The following is a 22,714-nucleotide window of genomic DNA, read 5'->3' as shown; positions in this document are numbered from 1 at the left end:
GGAAAGAACAAATAGAAACCGTGTTGTCATCGTAGCAACGAGGAAGAGGCATGGGCACGGAATGTAAAATTTAGCTGGCTGGTACGCTATTCAAAGTACATGAACAGAGATCTATTCTTTTATCATGTTTCCAAATATGACCACGGTCACGCACCCTGGCCCTGCAAGTATCTCACCTAACAGATAGAGACTGTACAACATTCCTGAAAAGAACACTGGCTGGAGGCAGAACAAACGAGGGTGCTTCACCAAAAACACCAGACAGCCCTCCAGACTGTGAAGACGCCCTCTCTGTATCAAGCGTGGCCGTATTTTGTAAAGCAGAAGTTTGACTTCCGAATAAATCCACCAATCCAGAGTCAACACGGCTAGGTAACTCACGAGGGCGTGTTGTGGTCTGGGGAGTCCTATCAGGGCAACCAAATCGCTGCACAGTGGCTCCGGCATCCACAATGATATAATCCCCAGAGCGCGGGTCAGAAGTTAGCACAAGGGGGCACTTCCCGACGCTGAAGGAAAACACTGGTAACAATGACTCGATATCGTATACTTGAACATGGAACTGTGCGGTGCGGGATTTCTTCGTTTGTTGCAAATCGTGCAGGGCGATCGCAAACGTGCGCGTCCTTGGGCTGACTGCTAGAAGTGGTTGCGATCTCCCAGCGGATAAACCGTCAACCGGCGACGCCGGAATCCTAATCAAGTCATCAACCGTATCCCACACAGAGACTGCACGCTTCGACGCCACGATAAGATGACGTCCCAAAAACCGAACTGCACATGGATCATCAGAGTATGCCCCAGGTCTATTGTAACGAATTGTACACTTTTGTGCGTCAAGCAGAAGAACAGGACCAGGGTTTGCGGATGAAGTTGACGGTAAGCACACCGCAAGCACCGATCCATCTTCAGAGAAGGTCAAACAGGCTGTGTTAAGATAGTCGGTTTTGTTCGGGCCAGAGCTTCCTTTAAGATCGACTATACTCCGACATTTCCAAGTCTCAAGCTGCTGCGCGGCGTCAGGTCCTGTTTGCAATCCGCTTAGCGGTCTCGGATTTGGACACCAGACGCGCAATACCGCATCTGCCCCAATGGTTACAAATTCATTGCTGCGGGGCCGAGAGGCCAAGCCAAGAATAGGCGTTGGGCCATTGTCCAAGAAATGGGGTCCATCGATGCGAGTAACCAATTCCCACAAATTTGACGAACCATTCCATTTCCAGAACTTCAAAAAGGTCTCCTCACGGCTGTTCGCTCTACCATCCCCAGTGTTACTAAGGCCAAGAGCCTTAGTATCTTGAGGGAACGGGCTCCAGCAGTCGACAGTAGCCATCCATTTCCCATCTTGAACTATATCCAAATATTTGATGTCTGGTGTAGTTATTTCTGAACCCTCTGGACTGATTTTAAGAACTGTTGTGTTGGTCCGTGCAAGGGCTTGCCGAGAAATATGATTGTTTGTGTGAATGTTGTAGGTTTGAAGGACCGGTGAGATAGCCGAATAATGGCCATCTTGAGACATCTGACGGGAAGCTGGGACCGCCACTAACAATTGATCGGGGTATTGGGGATGCAGTACGGCTGCCGCGACGCTTGAGGATGCGTTTGGGCCAAATTGACCTCTGGATTTGACCATCTTCGGGGACACCTGCAGGCCTATAACAGTGGCATATGGTTGCAACTCTCTTGCCGACAAGACCATTATAGAGTTATCCGCTAATTTGACTGCATATGAATTTCCTGTGGGAGAAATGACGATGTTGCAAATCGGAGAAGAGAGGTGAGGGAGAAATTGCTTTCTACCGGTGTCCAATTGCCATAGTACCATGACCGATTCGTGCCCACCGGATACAACATAGTTTCCTGGGGTTGATTTCAGCACAGCTTCAATTTATATCTGTAAATCAATCTCGCTTACCATCTTTCGACCAACGCAACGCATTAACAGGGCCTCTATGCCAATGTAAACGCCTTGGAGCAAAACTCTTCCCTCCGTCACGGATATCTTGATTGTTGACAAAAAATCCCAAAACATCTTGATATATCAAGATCGACCCGGCCATCTCACCTACAGCGAGATCCAGCTGCTCCGAAACCTTCCTGGCTTTTGCATCTTGGACGTTTTGCCGAGTGTTTTCGCAGACATCGAGACAAGTGATGTTGACAGGCAAGATTGCCTCTCTCCACGTATATTGGACATTTTCCACGCTGTCAAAACCGGAACCATCCGCAATTCCGAGAAGAAGATTTTGGCCACCATAGGCAAGAACAGCTCGGCCCTGTTGCGCAGCCCTTATACGACCGATTCGAATATCCGTTTCGAGTACGACTGTTTCCGACGGCTTTCCATCATGGAACGTGAACACCCTAATTTCTCTCTTCCCGCTTTTCCGCTCGCAGATGGAATAAAATAGAATACGTGTGTATTCCCCAGAAGCTTCGATGATATCGATAGAGCTGGTCTTGCGGCATGTATCCCAATGTAGAGTCTGCTTGCCAGTAACCCATTCCCATTTGCTGATAGAGCCGGTCGAAGTAAACACATAAATATGGTCCTTGTTTATAGGGCAGAGTTTATATCCAATTATGCTTTGATTGGGTTGTGTTTGTAATGTGCGAACAAGATGAGAAGTGGCCGTGGAGTAGATATGGATTGCCGTCTCAACTGCGAGGAACAAATACCTATGCACAATGTTTAAGCAAACGACTCAGAAATCAAATTCAGGGAAACACTCACTCTTCATCCGGGGTAAGAACCGGCTCTAGATCGGTATATTGTCCAGCCCCGAGCTGCGACGATGACCAAGACGTACGCGAGGATTCGTGGGTATTTGTGAGAGACATATTACCATCGATAACTGACAACTCTTGCAACCCTTTAGACACAGGCAATGCAGAGCCCTTCTCACTGTCACTCTTTCTTCGTGCAAAGCGACGCCGCTTGGTCCGACTTTCGTCTGTATGCGCTACTTGACTTTGCGCTGCATCGCTGGCTCGCGATCTTTTTGAGAGTCGGCTAGATTGACTTGCGCCGGACATGGTCAATTGAAGTGAGATTCAAATCTCAATATTAAATCAAATACAATTTCCTCAGGATCGAAAACACATAGCCAATCTGATAAAATATGCGCAGAGTTTAGAATGGCTCTTTGGTGTCTTTCTCACTTTTTCCTTTTTCTTTTTTTTTATTCCTTGTACGGCGGACCCGTTAAGCTAGTCCTTATTTGGCTTAGTGTATATAAAAGCGGGTCCCAAAACAGCAAACCAATAATAACAGCCAGTCTACCATGGGGCAAGAGATATGTAATAATTTGCGGCAGAATCTTCAAAATCCAACAAGACATTAGGACGAATTTCACGGTATTGTTTTGTTTCTCTTAATAATTCGTTCATCGATTTCAGGGCAAAGAACTACGAATCCCAAAAGAAAATGATAATCCCGATTCGATGCTTTTCGTGCGGAAAGGTAGGGGTCAACACATGGGATTGTGTTCATAACTGACATGCGTTTGAAATAGGTTGTCGGAGACCTGTGGGAGCGTTATTTGCAGCTGCTAGACGAGGGAATTCCAGATGGGTAAGCTTCAAATGTTTCAGCTCGGTTTTTGTCTTTCCACGCGATCGATGTTCTGATGGGCGACTTTGAAGTGATGCAATGGACCAGTTGGGTTGCAAGCGATATTGCTGTCGCCGAATGATAATGACCCATGTTGATTTGATTGAGAAATTACTTCGGTCAGTGCGAATTTGTCCGGTGTAGGAGACATCATACTAATGAAACTACAGGTATAACCCGGCTGAAAGAGATCGTGCGAAAGCTCAAATATAAACTCGGTTGCAAAAAGAAAAAACGATGGAAAAGGACCATGCCTAACACTCAGGAGCTCTCCCAGTGTATCTCCGAGCAATCAACTTAATAATGATCAAACTCGGCAACACAGGCTGTCCGACGCTCAGTCTCTGAGGCGTCCAAGGTGATATGTCGGCCCTGCCTTTGTCGCACCGTGATGGCATAAGATGATTCGGTGCCATGGTATTAAGTCATTAAAACGGTTCTTATGGGTAAAACATCGTTCTTGGCTCGGCGTTGGATGTTTTCGGATACACAGAGCGCTTCGAATACCGCAGAGCATTCATACAAGCGTAGTTTGCTACATTGGTTTTTTTTTTTTTTTTTGGGGCGTTAGGGTGAGGGGTCCAGTTGCATTTATGACCCATTTTATATTTATCATGGGAAAAATAGAGTACTATGCTTGTGTTTTTCTTTAACCCTTTAATATGAGCTCTGGAATGATCTCACTTCACCTCAGTAGGTAAAATTATGTGATTCTTGAACAGGAACCCTGATTGAAGGATATCTTGACTGTCAAAAATACCCTGGTTATTCACAGGGCTCAGTTCTACAAAGGCTGGGTTGGTGATGGTCTTTGTTGACAGTCTAAAGACAGTGACTCCATCATATTTAGCAAGTACATGTTAATAATAGCACTTACTTCTGTATGGTTGTTCTAGGCATATTAGAATGTGAGAATAGTCACTTACATTTCTATTAATACTATCAAGAAATTATTCTATGCTGTAAAGAGAATGAGAATAACAAGCAGTCTTTAATGAAATTCACACTGAAAGTCTTATTTCAATTGTGTTTGCATGCCTCACATGCACAGTACACAGTATACTGGATACTGGCCCTATGGCAAATATGAGATGTATCAATTTTATTAGGAAAGGAAATCACTAAGCAGCACAGGCTCTGATGATAAATTCACTGGCATACTGAACTCACCACTTCTGAAACCACAATGAAATCCATTAAAACACTACATTCTAGACATTACATAGTTATCACCTGGTCGGCAGTTTTACAAGGCAAAGTACCGGTGGATACCAGTAATGCACTAGTAAACCAGAGGCCTGGCCACTGTCACGGCGCTCTACTAGGATGATGGAACGTCCAACTCATGGGTTCTACCTAGGTAGCTATCGACGAGAATAATCAACATGAGGAAGGAAGAAAGGAGGTAACGCCATATTTATCAACAAAGCAATAAAGCAAACAACCACACCTCACGTGATAATCAACCAACGTGACCAGGCCGTCACATTACCCCCCGGCTTCAATAGGCATTGTCCTCAATGTCATGGTCAACCCACAGGTAAGAAAACATGAGAAGGCAACAATACATGAGACACTTGAAAAAGAAAAACACATGAACATGTCCAAACATCTCCAAAAATCAATCATCGAGATCATTAAGGTCATCAAGACGGTTTGCCTCTAACCTTGCAATCATCTGCTGGTTCCATATTTTATTGGATTCCTTGTGTGCCTTCATGGAACAATCCTTCACCCAATGATCAGAGGAGCCACATCTCACACAGGATCCTTGTTGTCGTCGTCTGTTCCTTTCATCTAGGGAGGTGGACGCTGCTGACAGGGAGTTGATATTGATGACGCTGAGGTCCATAGGATCAGACTTGGTGTGAGAGCCAGATTGGTGTGATTGAGAGTGGGAAACATTGGTGGAATTTGAGCTGAAAGAATGACTTCCCAATTGTTGAACCACACGAAGGAAATCAGTGTATGATTTTGGAAGATTCAACTGCTGGTTGAGACGTCCTCGGAGAGTAGGATTGAGGCCTTTCCTGAACGCTGAAATCTTGGTGACATCAGGCCAATCTTTGCCCTTTGCCTCATAAAGAATCCTCTCAAACTTGGCGATGTAGGCTGCCACAGATTCACCACTATCCTGCTTTAGGACTAGTAGATAATCTTCAGCTTCTTGAACCTTGTTGGGGTTGTCATAAACCAGAGATAGTTGATCAAGGATGGTGTTGTAATCCCAGGTGTTGGTGTCTTCTGCATAAGATAACTGGGGAAGAACTAGAGCTTGGACTTTGCTTTCCAGATTCAGATAGACATAGTAGAACTGAGCCACTGCATCACCAATAGCTGGAGCATCAATCCTAAGCTTAGCCTTCATCGAAGCAAGCCAGGTATCAAACTTCAAAGATTGGCCATTGAATTTCTCGGGATCAGGGAGGCATGGCTTTGGTCGTTGAAGTGGTTTGGGTTCATTTTTGACGGATTCGATTTCATTCTGGAGGGCGCGGATCGTAGAAGAAAATTCGTTTCGGAGTTCTTGAAAGGGGTCCATGATCTTTAAGAAAGGGATCGTGAGCTTGAATCTTGAAAAACTTAAGTCTTGAGAACTTGAAGGGGTGCCAGCATAGTCGCAACCACTGGACTTCTTGAAAGTTGAACTTGAATATGCCAACAACAGAAGTTTCAGTCCTGAGCTCTAGAAACTTAACTGAAGCAGCGCTTGACTTGACTTGAGGATGAACTTGAGGATGGAAACTTGAATGGAGACACTGTTATAGCCTGGCCAGCTCCCGAACTGCGGCACCAGCGAATCCCTTGAAGGGAGAAGCCTTTGGTATTTCTCTCCCTAAGGTATAAAAGGAGGATGTTGATTATTATGTCACGGCGCTCTACTAGGATGATGGAACGTCCAACTCATGGGTTCTACCTAGGTAGCTATCGACGAGAATAATCAACATGAGGAAGGAAGAAAGGAGGTAACGCCATATTTATCAACAAAGCAATAAAGCAAACAACCACACCTCACGTGATAATCAACCAACGTGACCAGGCCGTCACAGCCACCCTGACCTGGCGACCTGGGACCTATAAGCCCATTCTAGACTGAAAAAAAATCATAAGGCAAGAAAAGTCGTTGCTCTGTTTCATATGGAAATAGGTGAAAACCTGAGGCCAGATTAACAAGATCTAACAACCTACGCTATCTCAAACGCATATTGATATGGTACAATCAAATAATATGGAGTCAATAAGCAGCAAGTTTCTCATTTTCTTATTGCATATAAACAATCGAGGGGGGTGAGGGTTATGAACACTGAGCCCTAACTATTCCGCCAATATGTATTTCCCCCTCTTCTCTTCATCCCCCACGCGGCTAGAGTCTGCCATAAGCATGCATGGATTCACTTCAGATGAGTTTTTGGAGAGGCAGCAAATGTGGTTCTGGGTATAGACCCGTCCAAAATAGGGATATATACTCGATTTTACATCACGAACCTGACACCACATTGACGAAAATTCAGCAACGTAATACTGAACAAAGTATGTTGGAGAACTCCATCTCCCCAGGGAAATCATCCCGAGATCTCTCTCCACGTTTTAGTGGAGGATGTCAAATGCCGCTTCGGAACATCGCTGGGGAAATGCATGTGGGAACATGAAACATATGCACCCAATACACCTATGGTATTATCTAACTAGAATGCAACACATACATATACACGAAGGAATTACGAAGAGGGAGAGACAGACAGAACTCCGAATGGAGTAGAAATCCGACGTGAGTCCGATGATATTTACAGAGGGTGTTAAGCTTTTCTTGTTCTTCTGCTACCCACCAGGCCGCGGGGAAGTCAGTGCCTGCCCCACACCGTTACTCAGGTACAATTCTATATCAACAATGTCAACCCAACATTGACCCTGATGCTATCATACAATCCTAGGGTCAAGTTTATTTTAAACGGTGAGTAAAGGAAGAAGCCCTTGTTGTTGACTTGGAGACATCGCCAGTTATCAGCCAGAGGTTAGTTCAAAGTGACAGCAATGTATACTGTTCCATCATCATTACTCTTAACATCATGATGATATTGAGCATGATGCCTACAAGGATCACGAGTTGGGTCTACCAAACCTGACCCATACAATTCGTTTTCATGACCAATCAATAGGGGATCCCCGAGTTAACCTTTCTGCAGAAATGAGCATGACCCTTGGTTCAATGAAAGATTGTTGGAGTCATCTCTGCCTACCTCGAGGCAACCCGTTTCGGGTTCTGCCTGATAGGTTTATAAGGAGAGACTGGAACCTCGCGTTTTTTCCGTCTCGATCTTTGTTCATTCCATGGTGCTTCACCCTTCTCACTGCTTGCGTCAGTTAGATCTCGTTTTATCTTTTCAGAGGAACAAGAGGTTTCCTTTATCCAAAACGTCAAAGTGTTGCTGCCATCATGTCGATCCCAAAGTTCGCTGGCATGTCCGGCAATCTCTTAATGCGGACTGTAACCGCGTGTGCTACCATGGGATTCTTGCTGTTTGGCTATGACCGTATGTTTCTCTGCTCTAGATATTGACGGTCTGCCCAGGTGTGAGCTGACCCGAAGTGATAGAGGGTGTCATGAGCAGCATCATTGATGCAAAGCCCTTCAACACTGTTTTCCCGGCAACCGATAATGATTCAACAATGCAAGGAACTGTTACTGCTATCTATGAAGTCGGTGAGTATCAGGCTGTCCTGTTACCATGAAAAAGGCAGCCACAACTGACCTAGCTCAGGATGTCTTGTGGGAGCTGCCTTCATTCTTGGGGCAGGCGACTGGCTCGGTCGACGCTGGTCCATTATACTTGGTGCCACTGTGATGATTCTTGGTGTTATCATACAGGTGACTGCCTATCCAGGTCACGTTCCTCTAGCCCAATTCATCGTTGGTCGAGTTATTACTGGCATCGGCAATGGCATGAACACCTCAACTATTCCTACTTATCAAGCAGAATGCTCAAGGACCTCTAATCGAGGTCTACTCATCTGTATCGAGGGTGCCACAATTGCCTTTGGTACTTTGATTGCTTACTGGATTGATTTCGGGTCATCTTATGGTCCAGATAATCTCACATGGCGTTTCCCTATTGCGTTCCAAATTGTCTTTGGTCTCCTGATCATATTTGGAATGTTCTTCTTGCCTGAATCTCCGAGATGGCTTCTCACCCGTGAGCGCTATGAGGACGGTGAAAGGGTCATCGCTGCCCTAATGAACAGGGAAACCTTCCACCACGAGGTACAGCTGCAAAAGAATATCATTCTGGACTCTATCAGAGCGTACGTAACCATCTCCCATTCTAAGAACCAGAAGAGGCTAATTGGCATAACAGTTCAGGTCAAGCTGGGAAAACTACACCCCTGTCTGCCGTGTTCACTGGTGGAAAGACCCAGCATTTCCGAAGAATGCTTCTAGGTTGTTCGTCGCAGTTTTTCCAACAGATTGGTGGCTGTAACGCTGTGATCTACTACCTCCCCGTCTTATTCAAACAGTCGTTGAAACAATCCGAATTTATGTCCATGATCCTTGGAGGTGTCAATATGATTGTCTATTCCATCTTTGCCACCATGTCCTGGTTCCTAATAGAGAGAGTCGGGAGACGCAAGCTCTTTTTGTGGGGTACCATTGGCCAGTGCGCCTCCATGGTTGTTACTTTTGCCTGCTTGAGCCCAGGAACCCCATCTGCGGCGAAAGGTGCAGCTGTGGGCCTCTTCACTTACATTGCCAGTTTTGGTGCAACATGGCTACCTCTTCCGTGGTTGTATCCTGCTGAGATCTCGCCAATCAAGACAAGGGCCAAGGCCAACGCGATTTCTACCTGCACAAACTGGCTGTTCAACTTCCTTATTGTCATGGTTACTCCAATCATGATCAGCAACATCAAATGGGGCACTTACCTTTTCTTTGCCTGTGTCAATGCGTGCTTCCTACCAGTGATCTACTTTTTGTACCCAGAGACTGCTGGGCGCTCCTTGGAGGAAATTGACCTCATCTTTGCAAAGGGGTACTCGGAGAATTTGAACTATGTGAAAGCCGCCAAAGATTTGCCTAGCTTGTCTGATGAGGATGTGGAGCGTGTTGCTATCCAATATGGCTTTGGTCCAGCTGATGTTGATTCCAGTAGTGATGGTGCGACACAGGAGCATACTCAGGTTGAAACTGAAAAGTCTACTTTCACTCAGTCAAGTCAGGTTTGACAGTTTTGCTTCTGAACGTTACTTGTTGCTGTGGTCTTGCTATTGGGATCCATCGATCCAATAAATCCCTTTGGGGTGGATTCAGTCTCTGATACCCATTGGCGTAATAAAACACGCCTACGTAGAAGCCTTGCTATTTTTTTTTTTGTTCTGTCTTACTAGAAATTATCGTATGACTAGGTAGCTAATGTCATCTTTATAATCCTTACTAGTTCCATCTGATCTATTTTCTCGATCCGGATTCACACCTCCGTAAATCGGTCTCATGTTAATGCTCCCGATATGTTACTTCCAGACTTAGAAAAGTATATTATTATTATTTAATCAAGTTTATTGTCCATATCGAGCCCTAAAGCTATGACAGACCATATTCTATAAACTCAAGACTCATAGCTGACCTTTGGCCTCTTGTCCCTATGAGTTCCCGAGGTAGCATCCCCTTCTATGATCGTTCCGATCCTTTTCCTCGCCCCAGACCGCCTGTATGCACGGGGCTTTCAAGCCTCCGGAGAGTGCTCTCCTTGTGTTTTTGGAGCAGGGTGGGTGTGGCCTAGGCTGAATCTCAGCTTAGGCTTTAGAACAGTATATCGCTGCCAGTTATTATCGCCTTTCATTGTGTGAGATAATATTACTAGGGATAGCCGCATCCAGTCGCAATGGCCCTGATTCTGATGGACGTTGATATCATCTTCGCTGACCTTACAAGGCACCAGTCTATATGTGCAATATCACTATGACTGGACAAGCCAGCACAAAAATGCCTGGTTCTTTCCATTTCTGAAAAGATACTCATTCTACAAACTGCCAGTGTGCCTTGGTTGTTCTAGCACATCATATATGTGATCACCCCTACAGAGCATCTTTATCATGATGACACTGGGAGATGGATATGTATGATGTAAACCACTCCAATTGTGACTTGTGAGACGTGTTACTTGGGTAAGGTGGGGACAGGTAAAAAGACAGGGGATTTGTCAGATCTTACCCCGGGTATGCATATCTTTAATTTTCATAAAAAAGCCGCCCCTGTGCAGTGATCGTCGATGTTCAGCGGTTTATCCAGGACATGATTAATTAGAATTAAAATTTCAAATGCGCTCTTCAATCCTGTAGGTCTTTTTTAATTATTGAAATCGCTGCCCTCAGGCGGCTTTCCGGCCGATGGCCAGGCTTAAGCAACCTCTCGGCCTGAGGCTATGGATTCGCTTAGACATGTATGGAATAGATAGTCAATAAAAACACGGAACATTAAAAGGCAATAATATGAATAATCTCTTATTTGAATACCGATCAATGAAGCAAAACTGGAGTCCTGTGAGATGTAGATGTAAATACTTCCATGTCAAGCACGAGGAACTGGGGGTCATAGTATCCATAGTTTGATATTGTGATGGTTTACTCAAGGATAAGAAGGAAAGGAGTAAGGAAGACGAAAGAAAACCCGATATTTTCAATCCGTTACGTTACATAAATATGAAAACAACAGCTACATGATAAGTCCTTCAGGAGACTTGGAGCTGAACACCAATCAGTTGAGGAACTGACTATAGGCCTGCATACCTATACATAGCCAATGAAGGAGCCAGAGGCTAGACTCTGTAGACCTATTTTGGTTTACGACGTACTATTTACTCGCTGACTATGTCAGCCCGTCGCCAGCTTTCGGCGGACCACATCGATATGCGAAAACACCAATATGTCATATTTCTCTACATCGTATTTAGTTATAATTTTTCCAACCGCCATATTTTTGGGCGATATCATATATATAATCGGATTTATCTTTGCGATGACTTAATATCTTATGGTCTGAAAATTAGATAACCGAATGAACATACGTTGATTTGTATGCAAAAACAGTTACAAAGTCGTATGGTTATTGTGAAATGGGGATATTCCATTTCCCTTATATGAGTGAACCAAAATAAGATAGTGTAATAAATCAATGTTTGAAAAAAGATAGAACCCCCTGGATATAAAAGATACGTTGGAGGTGGAGCATTATTTATCAAAGATATATTGCAATATAAATGGTATCTATCGGTGTTATTCGCATAGGAATATGGCCGCCCAATGAGCGAGCTCAATCGATTGCAAAGTGTGGTCTGTGTGGAACGGGTTGAAATGGCAGCCGGGAATGGCCAACAAGAGATGATTATAATTTTAGTTAATTTGGATTTCCATTGAAAGCATAATAATGAAAAGTTATATTTATTTCAAATTTAGTTCATCATATAAAAAACCCAAAGTTTACAATCAAATATTTCCAAATATATTATTAATTAAAATGGAACAAGAAAGGGGGCTATGGTTTACATTAACATTAGAAAAAGAAGTCAGACATTTGTAAGGGATAAACTGTAATTGGATAATATTCACCAATAATGATAATGGTATATTGAAATACTTCTAGAAGTTGCTCAATACATCGGAATCTAGATTTACTAATATCCGGTCAACAGTCCGACTATCCTCTCGCTCCATGAAGACTTATTCCATCTTCGATTGTCATTTTTTCAAATGATATTTTGAATTTTATTTATTCAGTATTGATAGCCTATTTTTTATTATACTCAGAAACGGTAAATCGTTTATCTTTACATATTTTTTTTTATCTCAAAATGGTTTTTACTTCAGCCCTGCTGACCTAGATAAAATCTAATGAAAGTATGGGTAAATGCATTCTTTTGATAGAACTCAGTTTTGATATATACTCTTCTTATTATCAGATAGATTAGAATTTTTTACTTAAAAAATATGACTCGTTTTATATAGTTACTTCTCCACAAAGTAATAGTTTCAATAGTAGCCTTAAGAGTATAATCTATTGGAACTGAAAGATATCTTTGCTAAATTTTGAAATTCTCTTAGCTGGATCCATATGTAAAAAGGAGCATCATTGCATAAATATATTTTTAACAGCCCTTAACTCCTCTAAAATCTATACTATATAAATAATTTAAGTGATGATTGAAGAAAGTAACCCTACAAATCAGACTAGATTAGAAGATGCAGTAATAATGAAAGCGATGATTATATCTTAAAAAAGGTGATATACAGTGATATGCAACAAGTGTCCGCACCCCCCTTTTGCCGCCTAATTGACCGCCTCAATCCCCGCCCATCTGCGTACTCTGTAGTAGAGTAGTATGTATATTAGATGTATATTACCGGTAATATATAAGCGGTCAATATTGGCAGAAGGGGGGGGGGTGCGGACACTTATTGCATCCCACTGTACACAGGGTTCGAACGAATTGAATAGATTACTTACAAGTTTTATTACAAAAAACCACTACAATCGCATAAATTACGCAAGTCACCGGGATTAGTATAATAGTAAAAAGTTATTTTTAAATTATACTGTATGCCAAGATGGTCTTGGGTACAGAGCTGATACCCATACCCAAGTTTCAACACTTGGGTGAGAAATCTGTACCAAAGTGGGTATACCCAAGCACAATGAGCACAGATTCTGGAGAGTCTGCCCAAGATGATTCTGGAACTGTCTGAGATGGCTCAGGTGCCACTACATCCTTCTGTGGTTGTCTATGGCCACGCCTTGGCTGCTCACAGGCCAATACACACTCAAATTCTGATGGTTCTCATTCACTGCCTGTGATTGAGTTGGTTGAATGCTGGTGTTGATGTTGGGGTTGGCTGATTTGATGTGCCTGAAAGCCTGCCTCAGACACACATAGTTCAAGAATCATTTCACAGGGGTTTGACACAGGCATGATTTTTGAGGCATAAAGATGCATTGCTGATAGAAACCCTCAATTTTCAATAGACGTTGTTGATCAATGTGTTTTTTAATCACATGAATACATGGGATACCTTGTGTATGCAAAGTCAAACCAGTACAGTGTTCAGAGATCATCTTTTTCTGGTTATTGAGCTTATCATTATCAGCATTCTGCTGTCTTGGCAGATAAGCATCATAAATCACTGCGACTTTTTGCAAAGTATACTGTGATATCCAGGTATGCACATCACCATATAGGGAGAAGCAGAGCAATCTAGTGGACTTTGTAACCTGTTCATTCTCCAATGCTTTCTTGCACAACTCATGCTGATGTGTAATAGTTTGCTCAAATGATTGAATAATATAAAGATGATCAGCCACTGAAGTACCAAGGTCCTTCTTGAGGTGTGAGTGGGATGCTTCACCATGGGAAGTTGTACACATGTCCAGATGAAAAGCTTTGTCAGTAAAAGAGTACAGAATTTCTGAATTTGCTTCCTCTTGTCATCATTCAGCCACTCTTTTTCAATGTATGCAACTAAAGGGCAAAAGACTTCATCATCATATTGATCACAGAACTCCTTCCATGCACATTCTGACTCTGAATAGGATGATGCTCTAACCACCTCCACCACATCTCAAGCATTCTCTTCCAGTGCTCAAGCATTCTCTTCCAGTGCTCATCTGCTTGGCTATCCATTGCAGCACTGACCTCCTTGTCATGTTGATCAGGCAGAGTTTCCATGCTATCAAGGAGCTCTTTGCAGATAAGGAGGCAGGCTTTTGACAGGATGTTCTTGTTCATATGCCAGAAACAAATCATGGTGTACTATGTAGACATCAGGGAATACACCCTTGCAGGCATTTATGAGAGCCTTACTCTTTGTCAGTCAGAATGGTGCAAGGTGGTTTGAGGCCAAGCTGTTCATAGACCCTGTGCAGAGATGTCAAAGCAAAGTCATATGATGGTTGCTGCTCATTATGGATGAAGGCTACAGCTGCAAAGAAGGTGGATCCAGCTGCAGTGATGCCATTGATATCCAGCATGGGCATCCAGTACTTGTTTGTCTTGTATGTACAGTCCATGATCAACAAGTATGGATTGCTTTGCAAGAGCTCAAGGCAACTTTGATGTGTACAGAACAATCCAACAACATGACCATCAATATCCTTCATATGGTTGAATAGCCATTTACCTTCCTTTGGGACTGCAGTCAGGAGAGCCTGGATGGATGTTCGAACATCCATCAAGAAACTTGATGGAGGTCCTGGCGAAAGTTGTAGATATCGTGTGGGATGATGTTACTCTTATTTTCACGCTTGGCAGTGTCAAGAATCTGACATGGAGTGATGCCAGCAGCAAGTTGATTTTCAAATGTTGTGGCACATTTTTTGATCTCTGCTTGATGCAGTGTTGGGTGTGTATGGACAGGGTGCTGGGCTGTGGTTATGGCCTGGATCCTTAATCTCAAGTGACCATTTGTCTGTCTGCCTGTCTCAACAGAGTGTTGCATGAAAAGGGCAATTCTTGCAGCAGGTGGTTTTCTCACAGACTCACTCGTTATCAGCAATATTGTTCTTATATACACCACTGCGGTTGCAATGGAGGTAATGCTTTGATTTGGCCATCCCCTTCATGGCACTTGGAACTCTTGGTTGTTAGGACATAGCCATGCTGCTTTATGAACTCATCAATGGCATCCATTGCCTCTTTCTCAATGGAATAGATGGCATTAGCTGGCTGTGGAGGTAGGGAATATGGTGGGCAATGATCCATTACTATACCATATACTATACAAGTATTCTCGGCGTTCCAATCTAAATGTCTTAAAAATCCATAAACTCAGTTATTTTGAGTAATGTGGGCGATTGTTGGCTACTTGATAGAATTTTATGGCGAATTTTATAGAAATAAACATACTGCTATTACAATCATATAGATAATGAGCAACTAATGCTATACTAACTTAGATCCTCGTCTAATTACTGAGGAATTTAAGGCCATATTTCATGTATCCATTGATCAAGCACTGAGTCAAATATGTCATCTATCAGTTAAATTAAGCACTCTGAGCCATATGCCTAGATATCTAGACACTCATTAGATTTACATTCTCGTCTATCAATGGTATATATGAGTCTTATTCACAAGCATTTTTTACACCGATTTTACTGATTTCGAGATATATGACGCAAATAACTTTAATATTCCCCTATCAGTTTTGCAGTCTTTCCAGCGTTATTAAATTAAAGAGTCGTTCATAAGAATATTATTTACAACATAATTCCATGTGACGCTCAACGCCATAGACGGCTAATATAGATAAACAACGCGAACATATCAAACGACTACATTATACAAGCAATCCAGCTAGGCAAAGGTATAAGCTTCATCATCATACAGATATTTATTAAGGCTCATTGCCTAGATAATTTTTTTTCTCCAGACTTGATATCTTTGTCGATTAGGCTACGTAGTCTAAATACAAATATAATTCGTTTTATCTGCTATGTTTCCAGCTCGTAACATTCTATCATATTAATAAATGCATTCTCAAAGAGGTTTTCCAATCCCACAGCATCGTTCATTCACCAATTAAGAGATATTCCCGTAGCATATATACAGCATCAGTGATTGGATGATTTTAGATATCTACAACATGGATTGATAACCTACCTTACATATGTAGGATTACGTAGCTATAGGATATCTCAGAACGTTTTGACTACATGCCATATAGTAGGACATTATCCTGGCCTGTAAGCTATATATAACGATCTTCGAGAATAATTGATAAAAAGCCATATATATCACTCATAATATTTAACTTTTTTAAAAAAATAGGTACTAATATTATATTAAGCTACATCTAGATAATAGATGCCTGATCCCTTCCTATTTATATCCCCAGGTTAGACCTCGCCACAGCCCGCCCGTCACTTGCCCGTTTTCACATAATTTTCCCAAATAGGATGGATAAATTGATGATTCATCCGCCTGAATAACTGCCTGTCATTTATCCTCATAACCGTCAGTATTGCTCTCTGACAGTGTCAGTACATATATTGCCTTCGCGTTGGTAATTGGTAATTTTATAGGTGCTGTAAAGAACACTAAGCTTGGTAGGAAATATATATTTTACTTGTACACATTGGATAGCCTGCCGCCGGCAGGCCTTGCCTCTTTCCATTCTCTCCTCATATTAGGATTTTGTCAGACTATCTACCAATATGAATAGATTCATATTGTGCGAGACCATCACATCTTATTCTGATTCAATGTGTTATATACTCTTGGAAAAATGTAAGCCTAAATACCATACAAACAGCCAAAAACCGCATAAAATATGCAAGTCACGGGATTACCTATGTTTGCTATGTTTGGCGGCCCACCGCCCGCCCAGGTAGAGGGGAACAGCCCAAAACCCGCCCGTTGGTAGGCTCTAGGCGGGCGCCTGCGGACCGCCCACGGGTTTGGCGAGGTCTACCCCAGGTATAATATAAAGCTACCGAAAAGAAGATGACAGATAGATATTACTCTTTTTAATAAAATGCCATAGAGATAAGCCTGAGAGCCGCCTCAGACAATAGAATAAAGAAGTTAAGGAAGGTGATTAAATAGTTCTATTAGATGGCTGAACTCATACTAACGCTCATTTCTTTCAAAGACTATTGGATTAATTGTTGTTATTAATCTCTATTTAAGATGTATAAAAACAATTGCACTTTTTATAAATTTATCAACACTCATTCTGCGATATGAAGAGTTAATGACTTTTTGTAGGAATCTTAAATTTTTTTTGATTTGACTGATAGAGACCAACTGATATTCTTAAATGGAACCTTTTTTTTGGTTAAGAAAAAAATGATCAAAATATCTTTATCTTAATACAAAGCCTTTTAAGCACCCTCTCTGATTTCAAGGTAATAAGAACAGCAAACCAAACTGCATATCTCAATTATTTCAAATACGAAATGTTTTTTCTGATGATCTATAATGTCATGTTAAAAATATTCTATTTTTATTCTTCAGTACAGCAATGTAATGCTATTTATTGTTGATTGAATTGTAAAAAAACTAGGAGATTTACATTGAAATACTGTATAAAACATAATGCGCAATATTTACATCTTGTTAAATTTAGAAGATACAATACAGACAAGAGGTGATCGTTAAAAATTTAAAACTTCTTTTAAATAGCGCCGCAGAAGATCATAGATTATATATAGACGAAATCAAAAATGCCTAGAATTTTTAATAAGGAGATTTCGTAAGATGCACTTTATATATTATTTAAAATAACAATATGAAAAAGGCCTGATATTTTATCTTGATGATTTTCATAATCCAATACAGAAATATATATTTGAATTTATTTAATATAGTTTCAAACCTAGAAAATCCATTAATAAACATAAGGATTTAATTGTTAATTTATATAACTGAAGTCATATATAATAGATTCGATCGTGTATTCTTCAGGATTTGCTCCACGTTGGATATGCATTATTAATTTTTCTACTAGCAATATTACATCATTAGATAGAGGCACATTAATTAAGTTAGGAGTTTACACGAGTTGTTAACAGGGTCGCAGAAAGAGCTTAAAACAGCCACTTTTGCTTGCATACATATAAACGTTAAGCATTGGATTTAAGACAACGTACCTTCATCTACCTTTATAAAAGTAACTAGGAATGTCTCTATCTTATTAATAAACTAACACAGCAGAGGATTATTTGGCTTCATAATTTCAAATTTTGCCTACATTTGAAAGTTATTTTATCGGATGATAGATCTCTATATAAAAACCAAGCCCATGACGGCTCAATGCAGCGCCTTTATCACTAAAGAACATCAAGGTGGCAAACGATGTCACATGAGCAATTTGGACAAACGGTTGCTTAAGGATGCCGCATGACTACTAGAAATTTCTTCATATAGATAGGCTCTTCTTTTTTCCTTTTTTTAGTCGCAACTACTACCTGATTTATATAGAAATTCATTTCCATCAATACCTACTAGCTATCGAGCCCATGACAAAGTCCCCTTTGCACCTTACTACGAAAAATCAATGACATTGAGGACTCATTTTCTAGATATTGTGACGTTAATTCGTCTAATCTATTGATTTAAACTGGATATGTATAATATTAATGAATAGAATGTAAAAAAATTGAAACAAAAATCAATATAGACCAACAGGTCGTCCTAAAAAGTTCTTAACACCATTTAACTATAGAAATAGTGATTTAAATTTTTATATGATAAATGAAATCCATATTGAATACAGTATTCCTTACGAGGTGTATAGTTTGGATTCTATCCAATATATATGTAACAAAGGAATAAAGAATAGAATAGAATTAAAAAACGGGTTGCTTTAATTTGCTTTTAACAGTTTTACTAATTATATTCGGCAATAAAATACTTTAGAATGATAAAAATGCCAGTGCTAGATTAGCTCAATTATGAGATTTCCTTACGAATTAATTCAAATGCATTATCAAACCAGCCTGAAAGAACATCTTAATAGATATCTTAAGTAGTGATACGGATGACATATCCTTTTATAATTGAACATCATTAAAACAAAATATCGCTCTGACTCCATCTCTTTAATAATTGAAATATTATTAGAAAACATAGATATATCTAAAATGAATTGCATTGATAGGTCTCTGTAGCTTGTCCTGAGACTTAATTTATGGGTATTTTTATAACTAGTAAGATAGTGACGATTCTGTCAGGAAAGACACCAATTCTACACTATACTACTTTAATACAGTCAATGCTATGGAAACTCTCAAGCTTTCTTTTAATCCATGTCTAATATTATAGATTATCTGATCTGGTTATTCTGCTATACTAAAGATTAATTATAAGAGTGAATGACCATGTATCAGTATGCTTAAAGATACATTAATCGTTTAAGAGGTCAAATAATCAGACGGCAACTCTATTTCTTACGCGAATTAACGATAATTCAAAGTCCAAACCCCGAGTCAACAAGAATATATACAATTTTCTCTTCTAATAAGCTGTATATTTGCTACTGATGCCGCAACAGCTTAGAGTGATAGCCTATAGCGCCATCAATGATCAATAGAAAATATGTAATAAATGAGACTGTTCTAAATATAAATAAAGAAAGCTGCAAACAGACTCTACTGACTAGATTTTTAGAATGAATCCAAATAAGAACTAGCAGATAATTTAGGAGTATGTCATAAAACACCAAGGAATCTTATTATAATATTTTGAAAATATATCAAATGGCGCTATATAATGGAACTATTTTCCTCACATTCCGCTTTCCTCCTTGCTCTCAATATCAATTTTTCTGATATATATATAGCTAATTATTTATTGATGGGGCTCTCTTCAAAGCCTTACGAACGAACCAGCTAATATCCTTAATAATTTATTGACAATACACTAAAAGACTATCTAAACGATTTTATTGCACCTTTTATACTTGACTTGCTTTTTATATTTATAATACTGAGCATAATACCTATATGGAAAAGACGTTTAAAACAATTTTTATAAATTGAAAAATTGGGCTGGAGTGTTTTTTAGAGTATAAAGTCCGACAAAAAAAATTAACAGAACACAAGAAATGATCCTTGCATGTATTAGATATCTTCCTATTTCTGGGATTCTATAGTTTTTTATTTTATGAAGAACTACAATTGAGTATATAAGACTTCGTATTGATTGATATAACAGGATAATATATTATGATAATTGGAAGACCATTAGAAGACGTTCCAAGAAGTTGAAGCACTGATCAACTAAAGCACTTAACGTAATCCACTACTGAGCTGCGCATCCTGCCGATTTTTTTGGCGTCTCTAAACTATTGGACAATTTAAACTACTACTATTCCTTCGGAAAAAATGCCTCCCGAACCTCAAAAATTAGTTGAGCAAGAGGAGAAAGAGGATCCTACTAGCAATATCAACTATTAGAAAGTCCCAAATTCAGACTATATGGCAAGCAGCGCGCCATTTTCAGGTCCCTGGATCAACTCTCTTAACCCAACTTCATGCTACCAACATCAAGGGCTGAGAAACATGCCAATGGTTATAAATTGACTAAAAACGAAGAAGAATCACTTCTACAATTGTTTTTCTATCAACTGACATAGAGCAGCCTCAGCCCTCCTGACCGTCTCATATCTAAGAAATGGCCAATATTCTTTTACTGATGTCCAATCCCTTGGTAAGAATTGGGCATATATGAATTCATTCAACGCCATGATGAAAAAAAAGGTAATATATTTCCAATTACAACCATCAACATAAAAATATTTTCGAGGATCCAACGATCAGAAGTAGTTTGACCTAGTACAAATCACTATGATTCAGCATGGGAGTGCATATGAAGATGTCTTCAATTTTGATGAAACTGGCTAGGGAATGGGAATAATTGCTACTGCAAAAAAAATTTAGTAAATAGAGCCGATATGGCCGGCCTCAAGTTATACGGCCTGGCAACCGGGAATGGGTTACTTTTTTAATGTGTCAACTCTATGGCTGGGCCTTGTCGCCATGCATTCATCTTCAAAGGATCAATCCATATTGAGAGCTGGTATCAAGATTCATACCTACCACGAAACTGGGGGATTGAAGTTAGTCCTAATGGATGGACATCAAATCAAATTGGACTCTGCTGGCTTCAAAAATTCTTCATTCCTGACTGGTAGCTGCACAACTGGAAAATACTGCCTCTTGGTTCTAGATGGCCATAGTAGCCATCTGACTCCTGAATTTGATAATATGCAGTGAGGATGATATTATTCACCTGTATATAACCTCATTCCGTTCAAGCATGCATTCAATCAGCAGTTTGACCCGTTCAAACCACATGTTTGGCCATGAATTTTCAGCCTATTGCTAGCCTCTTTATGTGAGCTGCTTTTCATCCTTAAAAGAAGATATTATGCTGGGCTGAAAAGCAGATGCGGCAGGGCTTCAACCATATAAACTTGACTTTTTTGAGGCGTATCCAAAAGTCCATAGGCAAGCATTTTGGATGATATCAAGGATGGATTTAGAGCTACTGGCTTGGTTCCATTCAATCCAGAGGAGGTGCTTGGGCGTTTTGCTATTCAACTTAAGACTCCTAAACCACCGGGCAGTCAGTCAACCAGTTCAGCACCAAAAACACCTTATAACTTGGGGCAACTAGAAAAGCGGGCATCTACAGTTAAACTCTGCTTAAAAGGCATATAGCAAGCCCTATACTTTCTACCGTAGACTTGTAGTAGTATAAAGAACAACGTAATTCAATATCGAGCTGCCCACTCCGCAGAGCTGCGCAGCTCTGACTTATGTAAGAAACAGGAGTCTACTTAATATCAAAAAAAAATTTCTATATGAAAATAATTACTGTTATGATTAGGACAATGGGTCCGTTTATGTCCTAATAATACATTGCAATCACTACATCATGTGGTGCCCGTACAGAGCGGTATTCTGCCATGGGTGCTGGTTCCGCAGATGTAGTAGGCATGACTTCTTCCTCCTGGCTCCTTCTCTGTACAGAGCCTGATAGAAAGGCCTTCTTCAGCAGTGATCTACCTCCTAGATCTCTTGCGTTTCTGAAGCTGTTTTTAATGTGAAGCCTGCAATTCCTGAATTTCTTGATGTGGAAGAATAGCTTCATTTATTGCCATTCTATGGTCTTTTGATCGTCTTTTCTAACTGCGTTTCTAGAAGACTATTGAGTCAGTTCAATCAACCTGAGATTAACTTTAGCGGGCCAATTTGGTTACCCAGTGATATGAGGGTATAGGGTGAAAATGAAATGACTCCTGCTATGATAGGTATCTGGGGTTCAAAGCTCCAGCCTGCAGTACAAATATTTAACATGGCGCGCAGCTTACGGAGATATGGAGATGACAATAAGATGACTTTTATATAATATACATTTAAAATTGTGTTTAGAATAATATAATTTGATACCACTATACAATAAATAGGGGCGGATTTGAGATTAGTCTAGCGATTAATTACAGATAAAGCGCTACTATCATGAATAGTTAGATACTCTGGTTTCCCACTAAATCCTTAATCCTTATATTATGTGGCAAATATATGATGAAAATATAATACGTTAATGAGAT

The 22,714-nt window shown here is 40.5% G+C and overlaps 4 protein-coding genes across 4 annotated transcripts; 2 read left to right on the top strand and 2 right to left on the bottom strand.

Annotated features, from left to right (window-relative positions):
* Positions 1-172: 172 nt before the first annotated feature.
* Positions 173-3,039, bottom strand: ACHE_70566S (WD repeat protein; the record flags this gene model as incomplete). The annotated part of the gene is made up of 3 exons (XM_043282913.1): positions 173-1,863; positions 1,919-2,682; positions 2,738-3,039. The coding sequence occupies 3 exons, from the start codon at positions 3,037-3,039 to the stop codon at positions 173-175; spliced, it is 2,757 nt and encodes a 918-aa protein (XP_043140245.1).
* Positions 3,040-3,430: 391 nt separating this feature from the next.
* On the top strand, positions 3,431-3,829 carry RPB10 (DNA-directed RNA polymerase core subunit RPB10; the record flags this gene model as incomplete). The annotated part of the gene is made up of 4 exons (XM_043282912.1): positions 3,431-3,466; positions 3,519-3,577; positions 3,649-3,735; positions 3,787-3,829. The coding sequence occupies 4 exons, from the start codon at positions 3,431-3,433 to the stop codon at positions 3,827-3,829; spliced, it is 225 nt and encodes a 74-aa protein (XP_043140244.1).
* A 1,408-nt stretch (positions 3,830-5,237) lies between these two features.
* On the bottom strand, positions 5,238-6,158 carry ACHE_70564S (uncharacterized protein; the record flags this gene model as incomplete). The annotated part of the gene is made up of 1 exon (XM_043282911.1): positions 5,238-6,158. One exon carries the CDS (start codon positions 6,156-6,158, stop codon positions 5,238-5,240), a length of 921 nt encoding a protein of 306 aa, XP_043140243.1.
* A 1,893-nt stretch (positions 6,159-8,051) lies between these two features.
* On the top strand, positions 8,052-9,835 carry ACHE_70563A (uncharacterized protein; the record flags this gene model as incomplete). Its single annotated transcript, XM_043282910.1, has 4 exons — positions 8,052-8,148; positions 8,211-8,318; positions 8,377-8,917; positions 8,971-9,835. The coding sequence occupies 4 exons, from the start codon at positions 8,052-8,054 to the stop codon at positions 9,833-9,835; spliced, it is 1,611 nt and encodes a 536-aa protein (XP_043140242.1).
* Positions 9,836-22,714: the final 12,879 nt, after the last annotated feature.

This window comes from Aspergillus chevalieri, chromosome 7 (genome assembly GCF_016861735.1).
Source record: "Aspergillus chevalieri M1 DNA, chromosome 7, nearly complete sequence".
Taxonomy (NCBI): Eukaryota; Fungi; Ascomycota; class Eurotiomycetes; order Eurotiales; family Aspergillaceae; genus Aspergillus; species Aspergillus chevalieri.
The sequence above is the reverse complement of the archived record's forward strand: the minus strand, read 5'-3'. Positions and strand labels throughout refer to the sequence as shown.